The sequence below is a fragment of the Chamaea fasciata genome, unplaced genomic scaffold (genome assembly GCF_029207755.1).
Source record: "Chamaea fasciata isolate MVZ Bird 193981 ecotype frontalis unplaced genomic scaffold, bChaFas1.0.hap1 SCAF_3, whole genome shotgun sequence".
Taxonomy (NCBI): domain Eukaryota; kingdom Metazoa; phylum Chordata; class Aves; order Passeriformes; family Sylviidae; genus Chamaea; species Chamaea fasciata.
The window spans coordinates 34,046,175-34,072,475 of record NW_027094088.1 but is presented as its reverse complement, the minus strand read 5'-3'; the positions used below and the strand labels follow the sequence as shown (position 1 = coordinate 34,072,475).

General features: G+C 37.5%; 1 protein-coding gene across 4 annotated transcripts in view; it reads right to left on the bottom strand.

The window, feature by feature from the left end:
• Positions 1–26,301, bottom strand: part of SPAST (spastin) — a 38,639-nt gene that overhangs the window by 5,864 nt on the left and 6,474 nt on the right. For 2 of the 4 annotated variants that reach the window (XM_066178553.1, XM_066178554.1), the window contains exons 4-16: positions 21,238–21,333; positions 15,369–15,553; positions 14,244–14,377; positions 13,851–13,944; positions 10,487–10,561; positions 9,219–9,290; positions 8,611–8,686; positions 8,008–8,099; positions 6,227–6,306; positions 5,370–5,412; positions 4,686–4,765; positions 2,835–2,905; positions 1,030–1,070 (exon numbers count right to left, since the gene is read on the bottom strand). In XM_066178553.1, the coding sequence (XP_066034650.1) occupies positions 1,030–1,070; positions 2,835–2,905; positions 4,686–4,765; positions 5,370–5,412; positions 6,227–6,306; positions 8,008–8,099; positions 8,611–8,686; positions 9,219–9,290; positions 10,487–10,561; positions 13,851–13,944; positions 14,244–14,377; positions 15,369–15,553; positions 21,238–21,333 (1,139 nt within the window). The remainder of the gene's footprint in view (positions 1–1,029; positions 1,071–2,834; positions 2,906–4,685; positions 4,766–5,369; positions 5,413–6,226; positions 6,307–8,007; positions 8,100–8,610; positions 8,687–9,218; positions 9,291–10,486; positions 10,562–13,850; positions 13,945–14,243; positions 14,378–15,368; positions 15,554–21,237; positions 21,334–26,301) is intronic. The other 2 variants (XM_066178555.1, XM_066178556.1) reach the window with 1 other exon arrangement.

The following is a 26,301-nucleotide window of genomic DNA, read 5'->3' as shown; positions in this document are numbered from 1 at the left end:
AGGTTTTGAAGGTATGACTGGGCAGGGTGCTATATAATCATCGAAGTTCCCTTTCCCACAAAAGGATGGACCATGTGATCTTTCAAGGTCCCTTCCAACCCAGGGTGTTCTATTATTCTATGACCTGATAAGACTACCAGTATTTACCATTTTTAATGAACTAACACTTGCTAATATCAAGATCTGTCTTGATACTTAATAGCTCATGAGACTGTGTCATTACTTCCTGTTTCAGTGGGCGGTGTGAGCTGCTGCATATGAGGACATCACAACACATTATCACAGATGCTGTTATTCTCCTGCAACAAATACTTCCAGCTTATAGCTTTAGCCACAACCTCAGGCTAAACACAAAAAGCAACTGAGAAATTACGTTTTGCTTCATTTTCCCCTGTGTAACCACAGTTTGCACACACACCTAAACTGAAACTTTCGTACACAGGACCAATCGCTTCGTTTTTTTGTTACGTTTACAACTGCAGTTTGTGGTCAGGAGCTTAATCTTTTTCTTTATGATGATCCATGTGAATGAATGCAAGTATTATACATATACATGCACAAATCTGTTTTAGGTTCTCCCTAAGTCAACCTGCTTTATGTAAAGATGGGGTGGAGGGGGTAGAAGTAGTTTCATGTAACACTTCTGGGAATGTTCTTGTGAAGTAGCACTGTGAGAAAATAAAAGCCAGGCCTCTGACATCATCAGCTAGGTAACAAATACTGCAGTTCAGTGTGAAGGAAAAGACAGGACAGTCAGCTGAAATGAAGAACAAAATACTTACTAACAGAAAAAGAAGTGCTCTGAAGCCTGAAAGCCAACAAACTATCCACGAACCTCAGATATCTGAGGACAGATTTTTTCAATCACTATTCTAAAGAATTTTCTTTAATGAAGAAATGATTAAAAAGGATAATACTCCCCCAAATTATGCTATTTTGTAGGATACTACACAAAAAAAGGACCTTAAAAGTTTCTAGTGAGAAAACCATCTATTGACAGGGGAAAATACAGCTGCTAGAACAGCTTACCTCACTGGCAGACATGTTCTTCACCTGTTCTGGTTTTAATTCTGTAAAAATAAAGACAGATGGGTGAGTTTTACTAGAAAACTTTCATCATTTCTGACAACTAAAACAGGTTAAAAGCACTTCTATTCTGAAAAAGAACCCCTGCAGCTAAAAATTACACCTTTCTGCCTCAACAGTCTCCTATATAGGAAGGTACATGGTGTTTTTGCCTCCTTCTTCCCCATTTATCAGCTCCTCAACCAGGCTGCTCCCACACTCAGTTACTGCAGATGCAGTACAAAGGGGTAGCAGAATTATTCCTTCTTCCTAAAGCATGGAAAACAGCACACAAGCCAACAGAGCTACCTTCTCCCATATTATTCGTGGTATCCACAACCTCCCCTACTAAATTTCAGGAAGCAGAAGGGACAGTCAGCCAAGAACACTGAAATAAAATCAGGCAGGGCACATCAGAGTGCTTCTTGCCCTATGCTGCACTCATGGGATCTAAACATTCTTGTATCATCCACCAATTTTTTTTAGAAGAAGAATTTAGGCAGGACTGGCAAGGATGGTACCACAAAACATTTTCAAAAATATACTGTTTTATATGGAATACAGGAGCAAAAGAAAGAAATGTGTTGCACGATGTTACAAGGTCTCTTCTTGAAATGGACTTGTGTGTGAAGCAAGTTGTTAGCAAAGTAAAGCCTGCATACCTAAATGCATACATTATTAATTTCACCACTCTAAATAAATGTATTCAGATTCTTAGGAGACATGATGTCTCTTAGGAGAGTCATTTAATGCAGTTCTGTTTCCCAGTTATTATGCAGGACTGTGAAAGATGTGCTTTACAAACTCAGCAGCTGAAAGAAAGTGGGTAAAAAACATTACATTCCAACAGCTGCTTTCAAAAGAGACAGTGCACTGGCAAAAATGCAGGCTACAGGATTAAAAAAATAGTAACACAAACACAGCCACAAAACACATGAACAGACCTCTTCTCCCCATAAATAATTGAAGAGAGTTGCAACAATTTTTATTTACACATAATAGGCTGGTATTACAGATCACTTCTGCTCTGCCTGCCTTTAGTACCTTTCTGTCAAATAGGACAATGTGTCTACTAACAGAAAACTAACACCAAATCTTCACAACCTTTCTACACAAAAATCCCACAATTGTTCTCCACTAAACAAGATCAGTTCCCTCAGATACGGCTACTGGACACATAACTAGCTAGTTAAACAGAACAAAGAGAGGGAAAAAAGTATTCACTTTAAAACTGGGTTTTTCCTAGTTGTATATGTCAAAAAAAGAACAAATATAAGTAAAACTCTAGCTCATTCACAGTTGCCATCTGGATCAAAATTCAACATTAAGAGTTAAAAATATAAAAAGCTATGCCATTCAAACTGCATCTAGAAAAACCCCACAAAATTGCTTGTTTCAGTTTTCCTTCCCTTGGACTTGAAAGAGATTTGACCCATTTATAAAGACAAGTAATGCAATCAGCAATCGCTATTCAAGTAATAACTTAGCTACAACAGAACTGACACCAGCCTCAGAATAACACTAGTTAAAAACCCTACAAATCAGTGAGAAACACTTCACACTGCTTTTCTCCTATGACACAACAATTTTCTGTTTCATATGGTGAGATGCTGAAGGTTTTTGTGTAAGCAAATCTTATGAAGATGCTATTATGAGGAACAGATGAAAATACAATGTAAAAAGTTAAATTTCAGAGGTTTGAGAATTATAAACATGTAAGAAAATATATCTCTGATGTCAAAACCTCAATCAAAATCTCCGCAGCTTACCTCGAATGGGGCCCAGTGCTGCATCCTTCGCTAATGCAGTTAGGTCACTTCCAGAGTATCCATCTGTCATTCTTTGTCAAAGGAAAAAGTAGGGTCAAGGAGGAAGGAAAAAAATCAAAAACCTGCTTCAAACCACATCAATTTAATTGCAGATAATCAAAATTTTACTTAATCAGAAGAAGTACTACTTTGATTTTATTTTGCAAGTTTAATAAATCAGAAGTGCATCCACTATAAGTGATCCATATTACACTATAAGTGATCTTTCACCGTTTAAATTTAAAGTACAGATATTCAAGTCCCAAATAACATTCTAGAAACAGAAGAAAGGTAGCAACTATGATTTGTAGATGAAAACTGATCCCAAGCACATTTATTATTTCTGTTACAAGAATTCTGTGCCAGTAGTTGATCAACATTTGTCAATTACGGTAAAACCAAGACCTCAACTGTCCTGTACTCTTTCAAACCAGTCAGTAAAATGAGAGAAACCAATACCACATGTTTAATATGATACAAAGTGAACTGAAAGGAAGGTAAATTCTGCTACCCACTAGGGTTTGTGTTTTAAACTGTGGGAGCTGTTCCAGAATCAGGCTTAATATCCAAGTTAACCAATGAAATACTCTGGAGAATGAAGGCCTCCACTGAACCAGGAAGCCACCAATACAAAATGCCAGCCAAGTGAAAATGAGTAGCACAGGCTACCTAAAGCAAAGTTTAAAAACAAAACCACCACCCTTATAGAGCAGTGGCTAGCCGCAGCAACAAGAGCTTAGTCTTCTGGAGATCATGAAGGCTGTTATAGTTTACAGAAAAAGTTACAGAGGAGCAAAGGAAAACAAAATCATAATGGAGGTTAAATACTTCCCTCTTTAAAACAAAGAAAGATGGCAAAAGAAGCAGGCAGGATACTCAACTTTTACATTTTCTTTAAATCCATTTAAAAAGGTGTACTTAAATTGCCTTTGTAATTTGGTTCTTTTATTTGCAGTTAGAATACAGGAGAATGAGTGTGGTTTTCCTCCAGTTAGCTATTACTGCAGCCTAAATGTGACCTGAGCTAGCAATCTGCAAGCACAGAGGAAATATATCCACAGCTGGGTAACACATCAACTTCTGCAACATTACTAAGAGGCTGACAAATGCTGTATCCAAGACTGTACTTACCTCTGGTGTACTACCACAAAGAGAAACAGACTGAAGTACATCCACCTGCCTATCTTTGCTATTTCATGCTCTGCTTTCACTCCTTCCTGCCCTGCCTGCTTTTTAGTCTAATCTCCTCCACACCCATTTTGAGATTTAGGTGACTAAGAGCAGTACTGTGCCAATCTCAATGATAAAAAACATAAAAACTGTTTCATAACAGAAGGGAAAAATTAACCCACATTTTCCTAATCAAATTTGAAAGTGAAAAGAAACTAAAATTATCCAGTTCTTGCTCTGCTATGTTGGTAATACATTCAACAAGCCTAGCAAGGCACCAGCAACAAGAACTTGCCTTTTATTTGAAATTAATGCCACATGCAAAACTGGTGCTATCTTTTTGCATCAGGGAGGAGAACTGGACTCCTTGAGGGACAGGTGGGAAGAAGCATCCTCCTCCCTCTTCCTCAAAGGAAAGAGCTGATGAGCATGTTTCAACAACATAAACCTGACTGGGTGTGTCCTGCACATGTATATATAAAAACACTTTCATAGAGCCTGACAGGGAACCATCTTCCCCAAATGCACGCAATTCATGCTGCTGTCGGATGATTTACATCAGTTACACTTGGAATGAAGTAAACAGTCTGAATGAATGCAGTAGAGGAATTTATTAATTTAGTATGGTTACAAAATACTTACCTAGCTAGTTGAGCCAACTCTTTTTGGGTTAATGGACTTCCTTGCTTGCTTAGAAGATTTTTTAGTAAAATTAATCTTGTCTGAAAAGAAGATAAAATTATCAGATGTAAAACTTGTTTTCATGGAACACTTAAAATTGTGCTGCAAGAACAGAACTACGCTTTTGTCAGGTTTGCTTTTGTGCTTCACCAGTTTAAACTTGCCTGTAGTGCTTGTGCAATTAGGCTGTACAGTATCATCTCTCAGGAGCAGAGACAAGGACTGGGTAAAAACAAGATCAAGAGCCTAACTACTGATATCAAGAATAAGTCATTAGAATCTTCATCAAAAGTCCTATTGAACTAAAAAACATTAGGAAAATTACTTTTATCTCTTGCAACAGAACACTCTCCTTCAGCCAAACAAACATGTTCCTGTAAGTCCTACTTCAGACTTGGCCACATCTGCCAGTTTGTAAGCAACTCCTCACTAGTCAAGAAATACTGAGTAGCTACCACCAGATTTGCTAGTAGTATGACTGGAAAGAAAAAAGGCAAAAACTTAAAATAGTTCCCAGAATTAATGCACAGTGTATATGATCAAGGTGAGCCAGAAGTAAGTTCACAGAATTGTAACCATCCACAAGGGCAAGTTTAAGAATTACCTCTAAGTGTCTTGAAAATATGAGTGGAAAACAATACTTACTTCCTCGTTTGGTAAAGACACATATACCCGTTTGGTGAATCGTCTGAAAAAAACCCAAACATGTGTACATTGTTCACACTATTCTGTAACTACATAGCACATACAAATCTAACATTTGGTTTGGTTAGGTGACAAAATTTCACTTCCATCATCAAATTCTAGGAAGTAGAATTGGAGATTTTGAAAAAAACACCAACAATCCAACAAAAAATATGTACAAGCCACTGGTACCGCATTATTCTTATCTGAAGTTATAAGACTCCTCTCAGAGGGGAAACACTCTAAAGGTAGAAATACAACTGATTACTAGCAATGAAATGAAGCATCTCTTAATTTTTACACAAAAGAAGTCTTTGGAATCATTTCTTCAGACAGTGCTGACACATCTAATTTCCTCAATCAAGAATGAAAAGAGAGTAATGTATGAGTACTTTTAACAAAAAAGTCCTAAGGCAAAACCCCAGCAAGATCTGTAATTGCATGGGATGTCAGAAGACAATATTCACAGAGAAGAAATACTGGATTTCTTGTCAATCTGGAGTACTGATCAAATTTTCTCCTTTATTCTGCCATTAAGATTCAAATAACAAAAAAGTAAAGTATTAAATTCAAGAAATTTAAAAAACACTGACTTGATCTCAACAGGTACTACTGTTTCAGACAATTCCGAGACAATCATGATTGTGCAGATGCATCTTAAAAGAAAATAGTAAAGCCCCTCTTTGAGAGGTTAAATAATTTAGCCTTGCTGAACAGCTTTTGCTTATTACAAAACTTCACCAAGATAGTAGGCAAAACCTGTTCTGCATAATGAGTATCATCCTACTGTATATTCAGAAAAAGAGATGTTTTGATACCTGAGAACAGCATCATCAAGCTCCTGAGGCCTGTTTGTTGCTCCCATCACAAGTATTCTGTCCTCTCCAGAAGACTGCACCTATATAATGGAGGTAAGACAGCTTTCAATTTACACAGTCTACATCAAGCAAAAATATAACAAAACCAGTTAGAGACTTGCCATGTATTCAGTACACTGATGGGATCTTAATACATATACATGTTTTGGGTTTTTTCCCATTAAGATAAGTTTAAAATATTCCTCGGACAAATGTAAAGTCAAACCAGGAAAAGGTAGAAAGAAAAAACCCAAAAAAGTCTTTCTGGAAAAAACTGAGACTATAAAACTATGAAAGGCACTCATAAGTTTTGTCACCAGGAGATAATTATGTTGAAAAAGTCAGAGACTTTCTGCTGTTCTGGGGTTTTAACACCAAACATTGTTTTGAAGCCTATAGGGTGAGAATCAAAACTTTAGTTTAAAGTATAGAGAGAACCACAAAATCAGAACAGAGATCCATCTAATGCAGGCCTTGCATGAATCCAGTAATCAAAATACACTATAAAATAACCATAATAGCAGAAAGACACAGCAATTCACTCATACCCAAAAATATGGAAACTTGGAGCTTCCAAACTTCAGGGAAAGCATTGAGCTATCAGAGACATTATTATTCACTTAGTGTTCAATTCATAGATTTAGATTCACTGCTACCATACCATGTTCAAAAGGTTCCCCAAAAATACTGTATGACATGGCTACATCTTAAATATTAAGTCAACAAACTTTGCATTTTATTTTTTTCCCTTTTCATTTTAAGGGAAAACTCTGCATGTGTGTGTAATAATTTCTGCATATCACTGTCAAATTGTCTTGATTCATCCATTTTGGAGTTTTTCCCAACCTTGCTGTCTCTCCATATCGTTATCTGCTCTTCCCGTGCCTCATTACTACTGCTTTACCACTGCAGCAATATTCCATTGCACTAATGGAACACAAACTAAAATTATTCAATACAAGAACAGTGCTGTGATAGAAAAATATTCTGATACTCATTTGTGTTTGTGTCCCACAATGAAATCCAGTTCCTACTCCTGGGTATTGTATTCATGCCATTAAATACTTCTTACTGGATTCTGTCTTCTCTAGCTTTTGATGCCAAGAAAAAAGTTATAGTTCAATAAAAGGTGTACTAACACAGAAATTAGTATTTCTGATGTGTCAGAGCTGTGTATGCATGAGATACCTATATGTACGTATATAATCTGAACTAGTCTGTTTGAAATCCTCATCCCCCAAGTGTCCCCTCTTGAGAGTGCATGCTTGTGACACATATTCCTTTGAAAGAAAAAAAATTTTAAAAGCCATTTAATCTTGTTTTGCTTTGCCAGAATAAAGAGAAGTGATTCATCAAGCCATGCAATTGCAAACATGGATTCAACACTCCATGACCCTCAAATGTCCCTCTTGTCCTGTTAGAACAGTTGTCCTCACAGCTCCTTTACTGCTGCCCTCTGTTATCCTTTCTTCTCTGTCCATAATCTTCCAACGCATTATTACAGCTCATCTCCAGACTGCTACCTTTTAGCACAGACCTCATCTTCCAAAATACAACAGGAAGCAGGCAGGAAATTAAAAACAACCAAAAAAAGCTGTTTGACAATTATGGTGAGGTGGGAGGGAGGCTGAGCTAAGCCCCAGCAACCAAACCTCTTGTATAATTCACCTGTAGGTTGTACTGGTACCCACTACATTAGCCAATTTTAGCTAAATCAAACAATACCAGGACTAAATACTTACACCATCAAATTCTATTAAAAATTCTGTTTTTAGACGCCTGCTAGCATCATGTTCACCTTCCCGTCTTTCACACAAAAGGCTATCAACTTCATCTAAAAAATGAAGAAATACATCTTAATTAAGCATACAACATCAAAGTCTTTGTATTTGCCTAAGTTCCTTTGCTAATATAGGGCTCCATTAAGAAAGACCAGATCTTTATTCTTTAGGAGACAGACAGATCTTAGGAAAGTTTAAAAACTTGTGTGATGTGTTGGCCTATGAATACGTAATGCAAAGCACAGATAAGAGGAACAAAAATATTCTTTCTGATGATAAACTGCTACTCAGAACAAGAAAAATGCATTTCCATGTTTGAAGTTTAATAAACTTAGTCTGTAAAGGCGGTACAGTATTTTTCTTTTTGAGAGCACCTCTTCCCACTATCACCACCAACTAAACGATGTAACAGTAATGTAACATACTTTTTATGCACTACTGATTGGCCAGCAGGTCATATCTGAGACACCTGTCCTGCGCTACAGAATTATCCAAAACAGTTACTTACTTTGGTAAGTAAGATTATGCAAGAAAGTAAATAAAAGTGAACATTTAAGGTCTTACCAATAAAAATGATAGAAGGTTGAAGTTCTCTGGCTACTGCAAATAGTGCACGCACCAGTTTCTCCCCTTCACCCACCTAAAATAACAATAAACTGGTTTTAGAGGAAGTTAAAAATTTTTTACTATGAGACAGCTAACAGAAGGATCTATAGAAAATCTTACTGGTAACCAACCTCACTCAGTCCATTGATACATATTCAGATTATCACTGGTTCAGTATGTACAACAGTGTGGTTTACATCTTAAAAGAAACACTACAACTTCTCTTATGATCACAACTGAGTTAACTGTCAGGAGATTTTGGTTCCTAAACTACCAGAGTGAAAGAGAGCTGGGACCCAACTAATTCACTTTTCAAAGACAAAAAAGCCCCACAACCACTCATCTGCATTACTGCCAGTGCCACAGCTGAGCTGAAAAAATCTTAGACATTGATTCACCATAAGCACAGAACAATTTTTTTTTTTATTTCACAAGTCACTTTTTATAAACTATGTTCATTATAGGCTAACAGTTCACCAAGGACTCATCATAAGTCTCTGGCTTTCTTAAGCCCCAGTTAAAGCATGGGTGTTTCCAAATCAATGTAATTTACAGCCACTACTTACATATTTTGAAGTCAGGCTCGCTGCGCTGATATTAAAGAAAGTAGCATTTGATTCTGCAGCAACTGCTTTGGCCTAGGAAAGGGGGGGAAAACAGAAGTACTTTTAAAAACTATCATACTGAAGATAGTTCTCTGCATCTGACAGACAGCTTTGAAAGGGAGAACATTGTAAAAATGGTACAGAAAACTTCTGTCCAGGTCACTTACAAATGAGAATGGCTATGCAGTCAAACCAATAGAGAAATTTCGAGACTCCCATAGACTTCTCTAATCCCATTAGCTCCATAGCCAACTACAACTTGCTTTTGGAAGCATAAAAGTCTCCATTTCCTTTCAATTTCTCCTGAATAGACATCTAAGCCAGTTTTAACTCATTTAGGGTGGTAATTTAAGGCATCAGTTGGATCAAATCGCATAAAAAATTATGGTGTTTTTCCCCCCTCCCTTATCTATGCAAAAGCTATTTTCAGAGGAAAGCCAGAGAAAACAATCAGTCAGAATGCTCATTCAGACTACCCTCCTCTTTAACAGTTTCACTGCATTCAAGAAATTACGATTCCCTGGTTATAGAGTCTAATTTTAGTGATTAGCAATTATATTCCAGTATGTCAAACATAACAGATGAGCCTACAGGAGCTGCTCTACATTCACCCTCCTGCACTCCAGAGCTGATGCAGCTCCAGTGTCAGCAGAGTGTGCAGCTGCAGCCACACCACGTGATCAGGACGATGCACCCGGCTCAGCTGTATCAGGACACTCGATGCTCCCCGGCTGATGCACAGCCACGGTGCTCCACTTCCTGAATCTAGCACATCAGCCTGAGGAAAAAAGCTGTGGCCAGGCAGTTCCACAGCTCTTGCACAGCAGTGTGCAAGTGAGACAATCCCTTTATTGCTACTGTGCTCTCTCTCCATTTCCAAAATGTACTTCTAGTATGTTTCAGTGGAGAGCAGGTAATTTCTGATTAAACACTGCTGTACAAAACAATTAACCCATTTCCTTTTGCTCTCTCTGAAAATGAAACCTGGACTTGCTGGCTTAAGTTGTAAAACATTACTTGTCATAATGAAAATGATTAAAGAGAGAACAGTTTAGAAATTCCCTCCATAAAATCCAGGATCAAGAACAATTTTGCATTTTTATATACACAACACTGTAATACGTATTCTTTAAGAATGTACAGTTTATTAGTCCAAACCCCAGACTGAAAGCCACCCCTAGTGGCTACATTTTAAGCCCACCACCTAATGCATGAAGTAATTTTCTCACCAACATTGTCTTCCCATTTCCTGGTGGGCCAAACAGCAATAAACCACGTGCGGGAGCTCTCAGACCTGTAAATAACTGAAAAGGACATCACAATAAGTTATCATCGAAGACTTGAATAAAATGTGGCTTTACCTTTGTAAGAGAATGGTTTAAGACTGAGGACACTGGCTAGCACTGACAGTAACAGCAGCAGTGAGTGCCGCAACAGTACAGGCTTTGAGAGAACTACACTCTGTTACTAACTTGACCTAATGCACACCACTATTGTTTCCCACACAGCAGCTAAATTATGTTGTAATTGTTCTGTGCCTGGATGCACTGTGAAAGCAGTTTAAAACACTTTCCACAAGACAGACTAGCCTATCAAGTTTAAAGCATCAATTCCAGTTAAAAAGGGAGTAATCCAGGTATACAGTAGGAGACCTAGAGTAGTGTTCTTACTGAGTCCATATGGGAGAACTCCTTCATTTTTCCTTATTAAATGAAACTTGAGAAGACAAGCTTTCAACAAAATTATTTAAAATATTACTTAACAACCACCTACTCTATGCTACTGATAGTCATCTCTCTCTCACTTTGCACTAGATTCTTTTTTCTTACTCTATAAAACTGCCCCCACCATATGTAGCATCATAGCAAGCAAGTCTACAAATTCTCAGAGAATACATAACTTTTAGTTATTACTCTTTCCTGTTTTCTCTAGCACTTTGTCTGTATCCCTTCCCTCAAAAGTTTCACAGTTTCTCTTTTGGTCTCACACTCACCCCTCCCTTCCAGCTTCCAGTAATACCAATAAACAAGCAAAAGCAATAGGAGGGTATCTCATATACATCCCATGCGTAAACAGCACTGTGGGCAGGCATTTCTTTCCGCAATATCCATGACAGCAAACAGCTCCATTACCAGTGCTGTATTTCTGTCATGACTGACCAACACGTGTTTTCTCTATTATTTCATCACCCATGGCAATTTGGTTGTTCTTGACTCTGATCCCTAAAAGTAGTTACCCAGCTATTCACTGAGTGAACACTCCAGTGTTTCTGCTTTCCATGCTGCCTACCACCATGTGCATTCTTTGACTTCTTTTGTTTGAAATAATTCTTGGAGAGTTCCACCATTTTCACACAGCCCAGATCAAATTAAATCTATAACTCTTCATCACCTACAGTTCAGCTGCACTGACACTTATTACTGAGAAAACAAAAACTTGAAAAGCTTCATGTAACAGGCTAACTATACTGAACATGGTCTGAACTAACTGCTAGCATTTCATCAGGATCTTACCACTGAGATGGCTGCAGCCAATGTTTCCTGCTCATGTACCTCAATTTTTGCTCTCCTACTAAAATACCATTGGCTTGTTAAATATGAATTTGAGTTCAAAACTCATTTAGATTAAGACTGAACTAGTGTCAATTTACTAAGCATCCCCCTACAGTTGCCACATCTACCGTGTTCACTTACAAGGAATAAAACCAACCCCCTCTACTTCCAAGGAAAGTTTAAAAATTCATGGGACTCTCTGTCCTTATTACATCTCAACGTAAACCAAGGCCAGGCCCATTGCTAGCTACAGTAATATGAGAAAACCTTACTAAAGATACCACATAACTGGAAAACCTACTCCAAACCTCACATCTCCAAGTCCTTCCCACTCAGCTCACAGTATTGGTGTCACTGAACAACACACTTGACATACTACTGCACTGTAGTAACAGAGATGCTATAATGACATCTTCCTTCTGCATAACAACATCTGAGCACACACATTTGTTGCCAAAGCTTTGTTCTCCTTACAGCTTGTATTTCTGTGATGTTCTGCCAGGTTTAGGGATTCTTTCCCATGCTGCTTCAAAACCAGTAGCTGCATTTAAGGGGAAAACAACAGAGCAACTCTAGTCACCTGTACATTTAACAAATGAGACCCACAAGCAAACAAAAAGTACAAACTGCAATTTTTCTTCAATAATCATAGAATCATAAAGTGGGCCTGAGTTGAAAGGGACTTTGAAGAGCATCTACTTCCAAATTCCCTGTCATGGGCAGGGACATTTTCCACTAAACCACACTGCTCAAAGTCCCTTCCAATCCAGCTTTCAACAACTCCAGGATGGGACATCCACACCTTCTCTGGACAGCCTGTTCAAGTGTCTCATCAGCCTCACAGTGATTAATTTCTTCCTAATATCCAAATCTAAACCTACTCTCAGTTTGAAGCCATTTTCCCTTGTTCTGTCACCACCTGCCCTTGTAAACAGCTCCTCACCAGTTTTCTTTTGTATCTCCTTCAGGTACCGAAATAACGTATTAAGGTCAGCCTGGGGCCCTCTCTTCTCCAAGCTTAACAACCCCAATTCTCAGCCTTTCCTTTCAGGACAGGTACTCCAGCCCTCTGATCATCTAGCTGTTCCTCCTCTGGGCTTGCTCCAACAGGTTCATGCCCTTCCTGTGTTGGGGACCCCAGAAGTGGACAGAGCACTCCAGGTGGGGTCTTACGAGAGCACTGCAGGAAATCATTGCACACAATTTCCTCAAAAGCACTGCAACTTTTAGTAAGTACAGCTTTAGAAAATGACCAATTTAATTATTTCTTAGAAGTAGCTCAGAAAATTCCAGCAGTATGCAAGCTAGGCCTGAATCTAGGCAGCCACAGTAGCTGAGATACCATCTATGATAAATAAAAGCCTAAATGATCAACTTCCACACAGCAAAGTAAAGAGGAAACCTGCCTTCAAATGTCATGTATCTCAGTGTACTTGTTTGTTCACTACACTTCTTTACATCCTCTCCATCTGTGAATAAACTATTCAGTGTTTAACCAACATCCTCACAGAGAGGTTGACCACAAAAACAATAATGTTCTTCCAATCAGCTAGACCTAATTTACCTATACAAATCTCATTTCACCCTTCCAGCTGTGGGTTTTGTCCTTTACATGGCCATAGAGGGTTGGACACACAGCTATAGCTATCTGGAACAGTCAGCCTGACACACAGTGAGAAATTTTGTTTGTTTGCTTCTGCTGTTTGTTTGTTTTATGGGGTTGTGGGGGTCTTGTGGTTTTTTGTTTGTTGGTTTTCAGGGGATTGTGGTTTGCTGATTTGGTTTGGACTTGGGTTTTTTGGGGATTTCTTTTTTTTTTCTTGCTCCACTCACTTTCTGCAACATTGATTAACCAGAAGATAAGGAATTTCATGGTAGCATTTTAACACATAAATCCTTTTCCAAGATGATTAGGACCCCACAGCTACCCCTAGCAATCCTAACCAGTAAAAAGAGGATCCAGGAATCGTCATTTCATGTGTGAAGCACAGTACATTTCTTTCATCCTGTCACAGATTGATAACAATACCCAGTTGCTTACCTCAGGCCTAAGAGAAGGAAGGATAACAATTTCTTGCAAAGCTTGCTTAGCCAGTTCCTGCCCTGCGATATCATCGAATTTGACAGCTGGCCCACTAACAAAGAAATGGAATACTAATTAGTCTAACAATGAGATACTCTTTTTTCAGCTGCAGCTGACTAATTTAATGCATTTGACTATTTATACAGAATCCTTTTGAGAAAATCTACAACTTATATTGTGAAGTGATTTAAAACATCCTTTTGCCAAAGTAACAATTAAAAAAACCCATCCAAAAAACCTCAAAAACCCCCAATGAAGTAGAAGTACTAATTTCAGTCCAAGTGGACTAAGATTGTACTGAATGCAAAACTGATTTACTGGATTGAAAAGCCTACTTTTCTTCATGCTTACCTATCAACAACTTCATTTAGGATAAGATTAGCGAGATTGCTGTCCACATTTCTAAATATCTTTGTGTCTTTCTTTTTTCGAGGAGCAGTGGTAGGAGTAGAAGGCTTATTTGTTCTGCTATTTTTAGGAGCAGCCTGGAGAGGGGCGAAGAAAAGAAAATCAAAACCCCCAGATTAATACTTTGAAAGTGTAGTGTTAAACAAAGTAAGATCTACATTTCATTTGCTTCAGTAAAACAGCATGTTAACAAATACCCAATATACTAATGCTGTATTTTGCTATAAATCATACTATCATATTAGTCAACCACAAGTAGAGTATCTTAGGCTCCAGTGGTGAAGGGTCTTTGGTTTGAGGTTTTTTTGTTTGATAATTCATTTATTTAACAACATTTTCCCCAGCATACTCTGGAAATAAGCATCACAAACCATCTCAGGTCCTCAATACCTACAAGCAAGAATTCCTACTGCTGTCATACCTTGTAACAGGCCACATAAAGCTGTCTTATTATATTATAGCAGCAATAATGTTTTAACAGAACTATTATGTTTAGTCCATTCTACTCTTTATTCTACTTTACTGGGTAATAAGGATGAAAGGGAAAAAGATGGGTCAACAAAAACGCTGTATTTTTCTGTATTCTTACTATAGGACTTACTTCTGTGTTTCAGCCCCAGCCTAACCATAATTTGCTTTTCAATGCGCTTGCAAAAGCACCTGTGCATGCATGCAATGCTTTGGAAGAGAAGAACATGTAGGAAGAAAAATCTTCTAGTTCTGGAGTAAGAGATTTTTCCCTCCATCTTTTACATGCTAGAAGTAACATTTATTTTTCTTCTAGGTAACTTTCACTCAGCTTCCCACGCAATTTTAAAAACAAGTAGAATTTATTACGGTGTTTATACTTAAAATCTTTTTGCCCATGCACCCACCTGATGCCCTCCAATTTCTAAATTCCACTCTGCAGCACACCACAAGAGGCCTGGCTAAAAATGTGGAGTTTCAGGTTTTTCAAAAAACTTTCTGCTGCTGCAACACTGCAATTACGGCATTAAATCCAAAGCTTCTTCTGGAATTTACAGTTAATTTTTCAAGTGCATACTTCCATATTTATCCTCACTATACCTTGTGAGCTGAAGGTGTAGGATTAGGTGTTGGTCTAGACACAGATGATGATACCCCACTGTAGCTGGGTGTTCTGTGGTGACCCGAAAGGCCAGTGGATCCGGTTTTTGCAGCAGTCTTTGAACGAGGAAGGGAATTACTCGTGTGTGTTAAGGGATCCTTCTTTTTTGGAACTGCTCCACTTTCTATAAAGAAAACCAGTGGCATAAGAACACTTGCAGCAATCATACTTTTACCATCAAATGCAACTAGAAGATAGAATTGTTGAAACAATAGTACGGCATTATAGAAAAGTCATGCACATTTCTGAAGAGGTTTAGTGTTTTTAAGGGGATATTGACTGCTGTTTTCACTTACAGTTAAAATTCTAATTTTTAGAAGCTCTCAAAATGAACCCTAGTTAGCCATCTTAGAAAAAATAAATATAACTTAGTCCTGTTACCAAGGGAAGAACACCATCTACTCCTTAGTATGCCAAGTCTTCTGGCTTGTGTTCTGCTGTCTTCTTTCCCCAGAACTCTTAAAAATAATCATTACAGTAACCCCAAATTTCCAGCCTGTAGATTCAGAATATTGATTCTTTAAGTGATGTTAGCAGGCTAGTTAATTGGATGTCAGCTAACGTTATCTAGGCACCTTCCACACAGAGGCTTCACCAAAGCATTTCAACGTGGAAAAATTACAGTAGTAGTTATACTTGCAAGTGACTGTCAGGTGTTTTTTCTTTCAGCTTGCTTTCACTTTAGGAATCTCGAGGTGTAAGTAAATTCTCAATGGACAACTCTGAAGCAGCTAACCTTCCTACATTAAAAATTAAGTCTTAAAATATATTTAAACATCACTAGACGTTCCACTCACACTACTTATTCACCTCCATGATGAAGCAGTAAAGTCTCAAATTAGGTGACAGATAAACTTGAAATACTGGCCACAGGCCACCAAACTACAAAAAGCCATTTTGATCCAGAGGAAACAAAATAGCACTTGATGTCTATGTTCTCTGTATGGGATACACAATGAAATAAAGTTCCTTGGCACAGAAATGGCACGTGAAAAACATCAAAACAGAGATTAAGAGGTAAGAAGGTGATACAGCAAGCAGGCACATTGGTCAGGCTGGTTAACAATTAGGGCATAGCTTTAGATTAGGGTATTTTCTGTGGTGGCAATACACTATTGGAAACTGTCCAGTACAGTACTGTTGTCTGAGATGAAAACTATAAATACTGTCTTATTTTATATCCTTTAAAAATGATTAAGGAGTCTTTTGATTAGGTAAGAAAAATAGGGCATCAGAAGTAAGGAAAGTCAAAACAGATTTCAGCTACAAGTGTCTTCACTAGGATTGCAGAAACCTGCAACTCAATTTGACCTGCTAGTCTTAAGGAACAAGCCAAAGAACTCTGATTTTTAGGGAAATTAGTGACTCGACAAAGGATTAACTTATAACATTGCAGTTCAATGAAAAATACTTTAAGTAAAAAGCCTTGTAATTTTAAATGTTGTGTTTAAAAAAACTCCAAGAATACTTCAGTCAAACAGTATTATGGAAGGATCCATTAATTACTACACTGTTCTCAGCCTCTTTTAACATACTACCAGGACCAAATCTCTACACAGCCTGCAGGTATCCTTAACAGTTCAGTGAAAAAGTTTCTAAAGGCCTCCTTCAGTCACAAATCTACCCCTTTTTTAGAGCTACAGAAACTCTGCAGGGGTCACAATAAACAATGCAGATACATCAATATGCAAGAAACAAGGCAACTCGAAGAATATAAATAACTGTATTTACCTGTAATATGCTTTTTGTTAAAAACAAATGAACGAACAAAAAACAGAACAACAAAAACCACCAAAACTGGCTACTGACTAAACCACCCACAGCTCCAGAGCTGGATACATTTACTTAGTCATTCCTGCACAGGAATTTCCAAGTCAAATACTCTTTAAAATTAGGCATACTTAGTAACTTTCAAGTTCAGAAAGCAGTATATGAATCTATTAACACAACCAGCTCCTCAGCACTTTGACTGGTCCAATTTAATCAAAAGGTGGCACTCAGTTTGGTTGGGGTTTTTTTAGCCCACCTCAACCTCATTTGCACAGCTGGCTTGAAGTCAACATGGGAAGGCTTCAAAAATCTAAGTTTTTCTCCATGTCCTTCACCCTAACTTGCTGCTCAATTATCTCACTCTCCCAGAACTACTCCCACACATTCAGAACGATACACAGATAACTTCAATTTTGAGAGTCATAAAATTACACAGGTACGGAGTATTTCAGGAAGCTGGAAACAGAAGGGAGGAAAGAAGGGAAAAGAGACAAGGTTTAACAGAAATTATGATTTCCTCTAACTGCACCTCCAGGACTCAGGACCAGTAAGTTTTGCACATTTTGCATTTTGTTGTCAGTCCTGATGGGTAGCACATAAAGAAGCACTGATGAACAGCTCCTGAATGTAGTTGTTTGTTGAATGTCAATTCCAGAGGGAAGCTTCATTTTACATACAAATTTTCAATGAAGTAACAAATAAAAATGTTATCAAATCGTTCAGAATTACAGTTTATCTAAAGCTTACCTATTTCTAAAGCATGAGGTGTGTAAGTGAACACCGCAAGTCAGACAGCTCCTACTGTTCCATTATGCAAGATACATATTTTGCCACAACAAATGCAAAGACCCCCAAACACATTTCTTACCCATTTTCATTTGTTATCTACTGAAAGACTGGAAATACGCAGCAAGTGACTTTAATGTCTTCATAATATCTCCAGCAGCCTTTTGCCAAATGTTTCACTGTTCTGTTTAAACAGTAAGGAAGTACCTAACACGTGTTCTAATCACAAAGAGACAGCATGGAATTTTTTCAAGTGCGTTTGAAACACTGAACAGTTCAACTATCTACTTCATATATACTTACAGGATAGCAATTGATGCTTAATCAGTTTGATTTTACTCTCTAATTCTGGACAGAATAATTTACTTTATAGCTCCAGGCTAACACCACTGGATTACACAGACATAATAGCTGTCTGGTCCTGAAAGCATCCCTGCAATTTTAATCTGCCATCCAAATACACACACAACACAAATTAAAAACAAGCAAGCAGCAAAATTTTGTCTGGGGCTCTCTATTGGTTAAATTGTGATAAGCTGCAGACACAGGGGCTCAATTTCAGACTCTCTTACAGAGAGAAATGTTAAAAGTTTATATTATATAATATAGATACTTATTACACTGGTTGGAAAGAGAGTACAAATATGTTTGTGTGTATGTATGTATAAATCTAAGAGAAGCTTGATTATATAAAATACCTGGAAATGCAAAAACATACTTAAAATTATCCAGCTGTAGCTCATTTACTTAATATAACAACATCCTTTATATTTCTAAAAAGCAAAACCATTACATTTTCTTCTCTGCATTTAAACCCGATTAAAGCACGTGTCAATAAACAAGCTTCTACTAGCCTCTAACTTCTCATGCATCCAAAAGAAAGTTTAAATTCAAATTAACAGCAGCAATTCCTGTACTGCAGCAGAACAATTTCCAGCCTTTAGTTGTGACTTCTTAGAAATCATCAGGGAATATTCCTCAAATTCCCTACACATGCGTACTGACAAGTAATATAAAGGGACTAAAACAAGTTATTGTACACAGTCTGTGGACACCAAGTTGGAAGAAAAATCCACCAGTCTAGAATTATCCATAACTTTATGTATGTAGTTTCTGAACAGACAGAGCCACATCAGTCAATGATCTGCTTTTGTCAAATTCTGCAGTTAAAAACAATTTTATTGCTACTCGTTCTTCTACTCGGGGAACTCCTTTGGAAACTTCAGTATTAAAAATACAACTTTTGCACCATGGCAAACATTGCCAATATATGTTTACTATTAAAGACAAGCCAGCAACTCCTCCCATGTGAGAACTGAGATAAAATACTAGCTAGCTGCACAGTATTCATGTTGAGGTAATAGAAACGTAATGCTTTCTCTGGCCATCCATCATGCTGAGATTTACATGTAAAATGGTATACACTGGCATTACTGTAATACTCCAAGTATTGTATGACTAGTAAATGGGTTCATAAAACTCAAACTCTGCCTTTGACAAGACTGGCATAATCTCCTTCCCTAGCTTGTTTAAAAAAAAAGGAAAACAACAATCCACAATGCAAAGGAAAACAAGCACATTTGAGAGGAAAAAAATACAGGTAAATTGTTTTACATCTAAATTAAGACTGCTATGAGAAGAAGGATGAATATAAAATTAATATTATTTCCAAGTAAAAGTTTGGCTACTTGTTATTACTCTTCAGACAGGTTACTGCATAGCCCTCTGCAACTGAAGGGCAAATGATACTACTGCTATGAGGTCTTAAAAAAATCTCAGTATAAATCTGGAAGATAAGCTTTCAATAAAATCTCTAGCTACTAATGTAAGTTTGGAAACCACAAATGCTGAAGACGGGGATAGGCAGTCATTTGTGTTAGAATCAAGTAAATTGGTGAGGAAGGCTGACACAAATAGTATCTTGAGAGAACAAAATCTCAAATCACACTTTGGAAACATAGAAAATGTGCAACATAGCTGTGAGAATAGACTCTTACACAAATTTATGAAGCAAAAACATCTGTAAAGACTTTGGCCTTTAAGGGCAATTAAAACAAAGCAATGTAATTTTAGACCAAATGATGGGCAAAAAGACACTTGTTTTATGTTAAAACTAAGAATGACCATGTTTCATATGTCACAAAATCCTGACCTTTTTAAAAGCCCAACCTGATTAGGCAACAGGGCAGGTAAAACCTTCCATAGACAGAAAACTAAGCTTATGCCAGAGCCCTGTGACTCAATACCTCCACCTTCTCAGGCAGAGACAACAGTCCCCTTATCTGAAGTAGCCTGCAAACTGATTTTGTAGTTTTCTAAGAAATTCTGTCATCTACTTTGTGTTTTTAAATTATTAGAGTTATCCACATGAAAATACTGTTTTACATATATAAAGGAAGAACAACAGCAAGATAATTAACAGATTGAAGCATAACCACCTTTTTACACTGCTTATACGAAAAAAAGTATTACAAGTATGTTCTTGCAAAAAACCTCCCTTGCCCCACACCCTAAAAAGAGAAAAAGCAAGCACAAGAGCATAGGCACCAGCCATTTAGGAAATCCAGATTCCTGTTAATAGCCTGACTTTCATGGTATTGTACCAGGGATCCCAGAGCTGCAAACACTCTGTACACTTCGGGTAATCCTCAGACTTTCACAACTTTACACCTTGTTTATGAACAAAAAAGTTTATTTCTGCTATTTTAGCAAGTTTGGTTCAGTACTCTGGGCAAACATTAAAACAACATTCTTTGACAAAAATGCAAGAGCTGCTGTCATTTCCCCCTCGTTTCAATTGCATGTCACTTTCTTGATGTAAAAACCCCCTGAAATTTAAAGTTGCTTAATGCATATTCACAATATCATAAAGGAAGAGCTAATTAACGTAGGCTCTATATTATACAACATATAACCTATATATCCAACACTGACACTTTCTAAAACAGGTTTAATGTAATTTCTTGAAGAATATTACACGAGAAGTATTTTCTAAAATGTTGCTTTAGTAAATAGATTTGAATTCTACGACAGTCATTGTAAGAGAAAACTGAATGCTACAGAATTAAACAATGTTGTCAAAGCCATGGAAAGGATGGAATGTAATTTACACAAAGCCTTTAAAAACCAAAATATAAATAATTTTATTTTAAAGCTGGTGGGGCCAGAATGTAGCATTGCATTATTTTGCCTTGCAATACACCAGGAAGTGAGAGACATCCCCTCAATAGGTGCTGGTAAAACCAAACCCACCTGACTGGAGATGTCCATTGCGGCATGCCAGGTTAGTACTGTCATTATAGACCTCCATTTGCGGCTTGGAAATTTGCAAAACTGCCTGCAGCTTCTCTACATAGTAGAACAGAAGGGGAGGGAGGAAAAAGGACAAAATAAACAAACAAAACCCAAAAATGAACCAAGAAAATATATGTATGTTGAACACAGAAATGTCAAGTTCGGCTTTATTATAGTTAAAGATAAAAGGAGTATTTCTATCTATTCTACACATTTAGCAAATGTGTAAGAAAATTCTGTTAGTATGAGCATGACTGAAAACAGCTTTTAAACTCACCCTTTATGGCTGAGTTAATTACAACAACCTTTCCAGTCTAGTGATTGCAGTCATTTCTCAAAAACAATGTTCAGGATTAACTCTATTTAATTTAATAAATATTTATGTTGATAACACATTTCTGAAAGTCCTCCTCAAGGTGCTACTTTTGACCAGGTGCAAGGAGTCCTCACTTCTCTGCAGAATAAATGTTCTACTTAGGTAGTAACAGCCAGTTAGCATTTTACAGAAACCTTCAAACTTCAAGCAGAACACCATAGACAGATTACAACTATGTCTTTTGAGATCTCTATTTAGATATTTAATTGCCTTGAAATTAAGTCAATAAAATTATCATGCAAATTGTGTTCTTTAGGAAGATTAACTTCAGAAGCACCTGAATACAATATTTATAAAGCTAAAGATTAAGGAGAAAGAAATTAAGTAATGAGAAGTAATGAAAAACAGCCAACCCATACATCAAAGAGGCGTAAGGCTGCAAACACACAAGAAAAGTTAAGCACTACTTGTTCTCTGCAGCTCAGCTATGACTCCTCTTTTCCCACTGCAGTTAAAAACCTCTAGGCCATACTTTTGGGGCCCTTTACTGCCTCTCCCACCTTTATTTCACACACACACACACCTCTTGTTTTAAAAACCAACCAAACCATAGTCTGTAACGAAGCAAGGCATACACTGTCAAGCTCCCTCATTCCCTCTCATTTTTTTTTTCCCCTCTGCTCACTCTTGATACCACTACCAAGAAGCTGCAAGAAAAGAGATGCCAAGTAGAGAAGCGATGTCCTCTGGTAATATGAAAGCATATATTGCAAAAGCAGACAAATTCTACTGAAAATGTACACAATTAAGATCATAAATGACTCACTTCTTCCTCCTGCCTGGAGTAAGAAGTGCCATTCAGAGCCTGCAGATGATACAACCAACAAACATGAGCACTTCCTTCCTTAGGCTTCTTGACCTGTTACAGATTTTTCTCTAATCTTTCTGCTTTGTTCCTTTCTTCTTCTTCCTGCTCCTGATCACTCACTGCTTAGCTTTCCTGAATAGTATCTTTACACTCAAAGTGATGGCTTAATAACATTTAGGCTGAACAAGATGTGGTTTAGAATGAAAACCTGGCAGTCACGGGCCAATGTGAAAAGCTGAAGTTCAAGATTAGTACTTGCACACAAGGTTCACTTCATCTTAAATGGAAAGCTTTGAAGAGTCAGACTAAAACAAAAAGAGTCAGTTCACACAAGAACAGCCTACAAACAACCATAAGCTCTGCAACTTCCAAAAAATTACCCTCATAAGCTTTCCTCTCCAGAAGGGTAAGGAAAGTCCTTTTAGTATGACTGGCTGCAGAGAGTGTACTACTTCAGTGGACACAGCACTACCAAAGGTGGCAGCAGAATGGTCTACTCCCTGCCCAGTGAATGGGATAGACTTAATAAACAAGACTTTTAAGATATTAGATAATCAGCTGAGTTTTGGAGAACATTTCTGAGCTTAACAAAAAAGACTTTCTAGTGAGCATCACATAATAACATCAATCAGCCTGTGCAGGAATTCAATAAATGCTATTTGCTTCAATGCTACAATTTGACACTGGGTACTACAATTATCAATGCTTAGCTAGAACCACACATGCAGGAACTCCAGAATTCCAACGAAAGAAAAAGGAAAAAACATAATCCAACTGTTGTCCAGTTTCAATTCAGAGTCCTCTTATAACATTACCTTTTAAAATACCATTTTATTATTGCACATCAAAATTCAAAAAGCAAATATATCACCTTTCTTTAGGGACAGTATAGTTGTAGGATCTCTGGAATATCAAAAATAAATTGAGCTTTTAAATATTATTTCAGGGAATTACAGAATACCATCATCTTCCATTTAAATGCTTTCTCCCTATTTTTCCAGACACTGACAGAAAGTTTACAGATTCTCATTCATTATTTCACCTTTATGATGCAACATAAACCTACCATAACCATACACTGACATAAACCTACCAAAAGCAAAAGCACTGCAGCCACTGTCTTATTCAGGCAACACCAGAGCTCGAGTTCAAGGAAACTAATTCCTACTAAAAAAATTGCTACCCTGTAACATAAGCCTGAAGCAAAAAGCACAATCTCCTCCAAGAAAGTGAAATATTCCAAAAGGTGTCCATTGAAGACTGTATCTATACAGGCAGAATAGAGGAATATTAATACCCTCCAAAGAGGATACAGATGACAGTTATGTGACACATACACACTTCAACCAAAATACTGAAGCTACACTAAATACACAGAAAGGCACTTGTCATGACAGAAATCTGTGCCCCTACAGAAAGTCTTTCTGAAATGAGAGAACACAGATAGGTAAAACACACAGACAGCATTAGAATTGAATAGTGTTGCATTGGCCATTACAGCCATCTATCTTTAGGAACAACAAGCTGCCAAGGTCTGTGTATTGACCATAGGAAAAAAATACCCTCCTGTCACTCTAAATACATCAAATTTAATGACTCTAACATGGGTGGTCAGTCATCCAGGAGAGACCTGGTGTGTGAAGACCATCAAGGCAAGGTTTAACCACACAACAAACACACCCTAAACCATGTCAAAAATGGGGGGCCCACCACCAAATCAAATGGAAGAACCTTCACGTCCCCTGACAGCCAGCACAACCCAGTATTGTCAATGGACTGTCAAAGTGATCAAGTCCCCTTGAGGTGACCTGAAACACAACAGCAGTCACTTCAGCATTTAGACTATGTCAAAGTACAGCTTTAAACAGAGTGAGAAAAACAATGTAGACTCAGGATGAAAACAGGGCTGAAAGTAGAAAACCCATCATCCACGGTGGGTAGCTCCATCCTCTTCCAACATGAAAAGGCATCAGTGGTGCGATGACACAGTGGTAACACGTGGGTGTGATCAGACATCACACTCATCACACTCTCACCAGTGGTGTCAAACACCCCCATCAGTGGGGTCATGCAACTGAAACTTACACTGATGTACCAACACTTAAAAAAACCCCCAAAAACAGCCCAAAACAACAATACTGAGCACTTCCAAGGGACAGTTGTAACCACCATGATTTAACTTTCATTTTCTATGTAGTACCAATGTAACCTGCTTGGCTGGATGGCATTTGAGTTAGGCAGTCTGCAATCACATCTCCATCTAGTAAGCAGGATGAAATATTTGGTATTATTGTCTGGTTTGTTTTATCCCTTCAGCTAATAGCAATAAAGGATTTGCCTTTTTTGACTTAAGAAGAAAGGGAGAAATTCCACAAGCTAGCAGACAACACTCTCATGAGCTCAATTCATAGGAAAAATCACTTCATTAAACTGTAATAGCTTCAAGAGCCTCATGCTTAATTCAACTACAAAAAGATCTTCATGCCACACAAAAACTTCCAAATATCTGTTACTATAAGTAACAGGCTAAAAGTGTGTTTAAAATGGCACATGGAATTCAACTCTAGATTACCTTAAATTTCTACAAAACCCATAAATGACAGCAAAAAATAATAAAGATGCTGTCAATACTTCAGAGTTGGTTAGATGGCATAAAAATATTACTCAAATAGAACCTAATGATCAAACTTGTGGGGATTTAAAGGCATTGAAATATCTCTCCAAACCACATCTTTGCCTTCCTAAAGGGCACATGACTTCACTTGCTCCTTTTCATCCAAATTTCGCTTTTAGGTACATTGTATGAAACACATCCTCAGTAAAAATCAACAAGAACCTGGGCAGAACAAAGTACTAAACTGCTAACTTAAAAATAAAAAGAAAACATTATTTTACATTGACTAACATAATACACACTATTCTATCCATTTACCTTTCAATCTGCACTCTGAATGAAGCAAACAAATAGCATGTGATCACACATTCTGGTAGTGGACATGAATATACTTCAACTTTAGGGGTTTTTTGTGAATTTTACCCTTTGTTTCCTTTCAATCAGATCACAGCAAGTAAGCAACTTATCAACATTGCAAGCGCTACTAAAGCGATACAAGCAAGGATGAAGCACTACCCACAAAATACAAACACTGTTTCTTCAAGCTTTGAGGAACAGCAGATCTTTTTCTAGACAGAAATTCTAATTACTTGCCATCAGGATGTGTGCAACAAGCCATACCTTATATTAGCATGTAATCACTTTCACTCTATTGTTCCCTAGTTCATATTACCGCTAGAAGTCAGCCTATAACCCCAGTAAGTGGAAAATATCTTTCCCCATTGTCTTGGTTTAGATACAAAACCCATGACACCCATATACTAAAACTGTACCAAGAAATAACCATATCAAGGCATAGAAGACAGATGCCTCTTGCACCTCCTGCCCCCATCTTTTTTTTTTTTTTTTTTTCAAAAAATACTAAAGACATTAGGAACTCAAGGGAAACAAAAGGGGCTTGCTTCCTTGAGGTCGTCACAACTTCCCTGCCCATGACCACTTAGGACCACAGAACCACGAAGTATAAGAGGAGAAAAGAGCCCAAGTTTTCCCATCTGCTCTGTATGCTCCTAAAAGAATAAGTAGGTAGAACTCTACACAAGAGAGGGTAAGATTTAAGCTGAAATAGGCAAGTTAAAATCAAGTACATTTGTTAGTGTACCCTTAAAGAGCAAGTAAAAAAAAAATCCTTATTTTAATTTTACTGACTGAACTCAAAGAATTTTCAAAGTTTTAAATTTAGAGGATGCACTACACAGAGCCACAGGTCTGCTGTTTGATGGG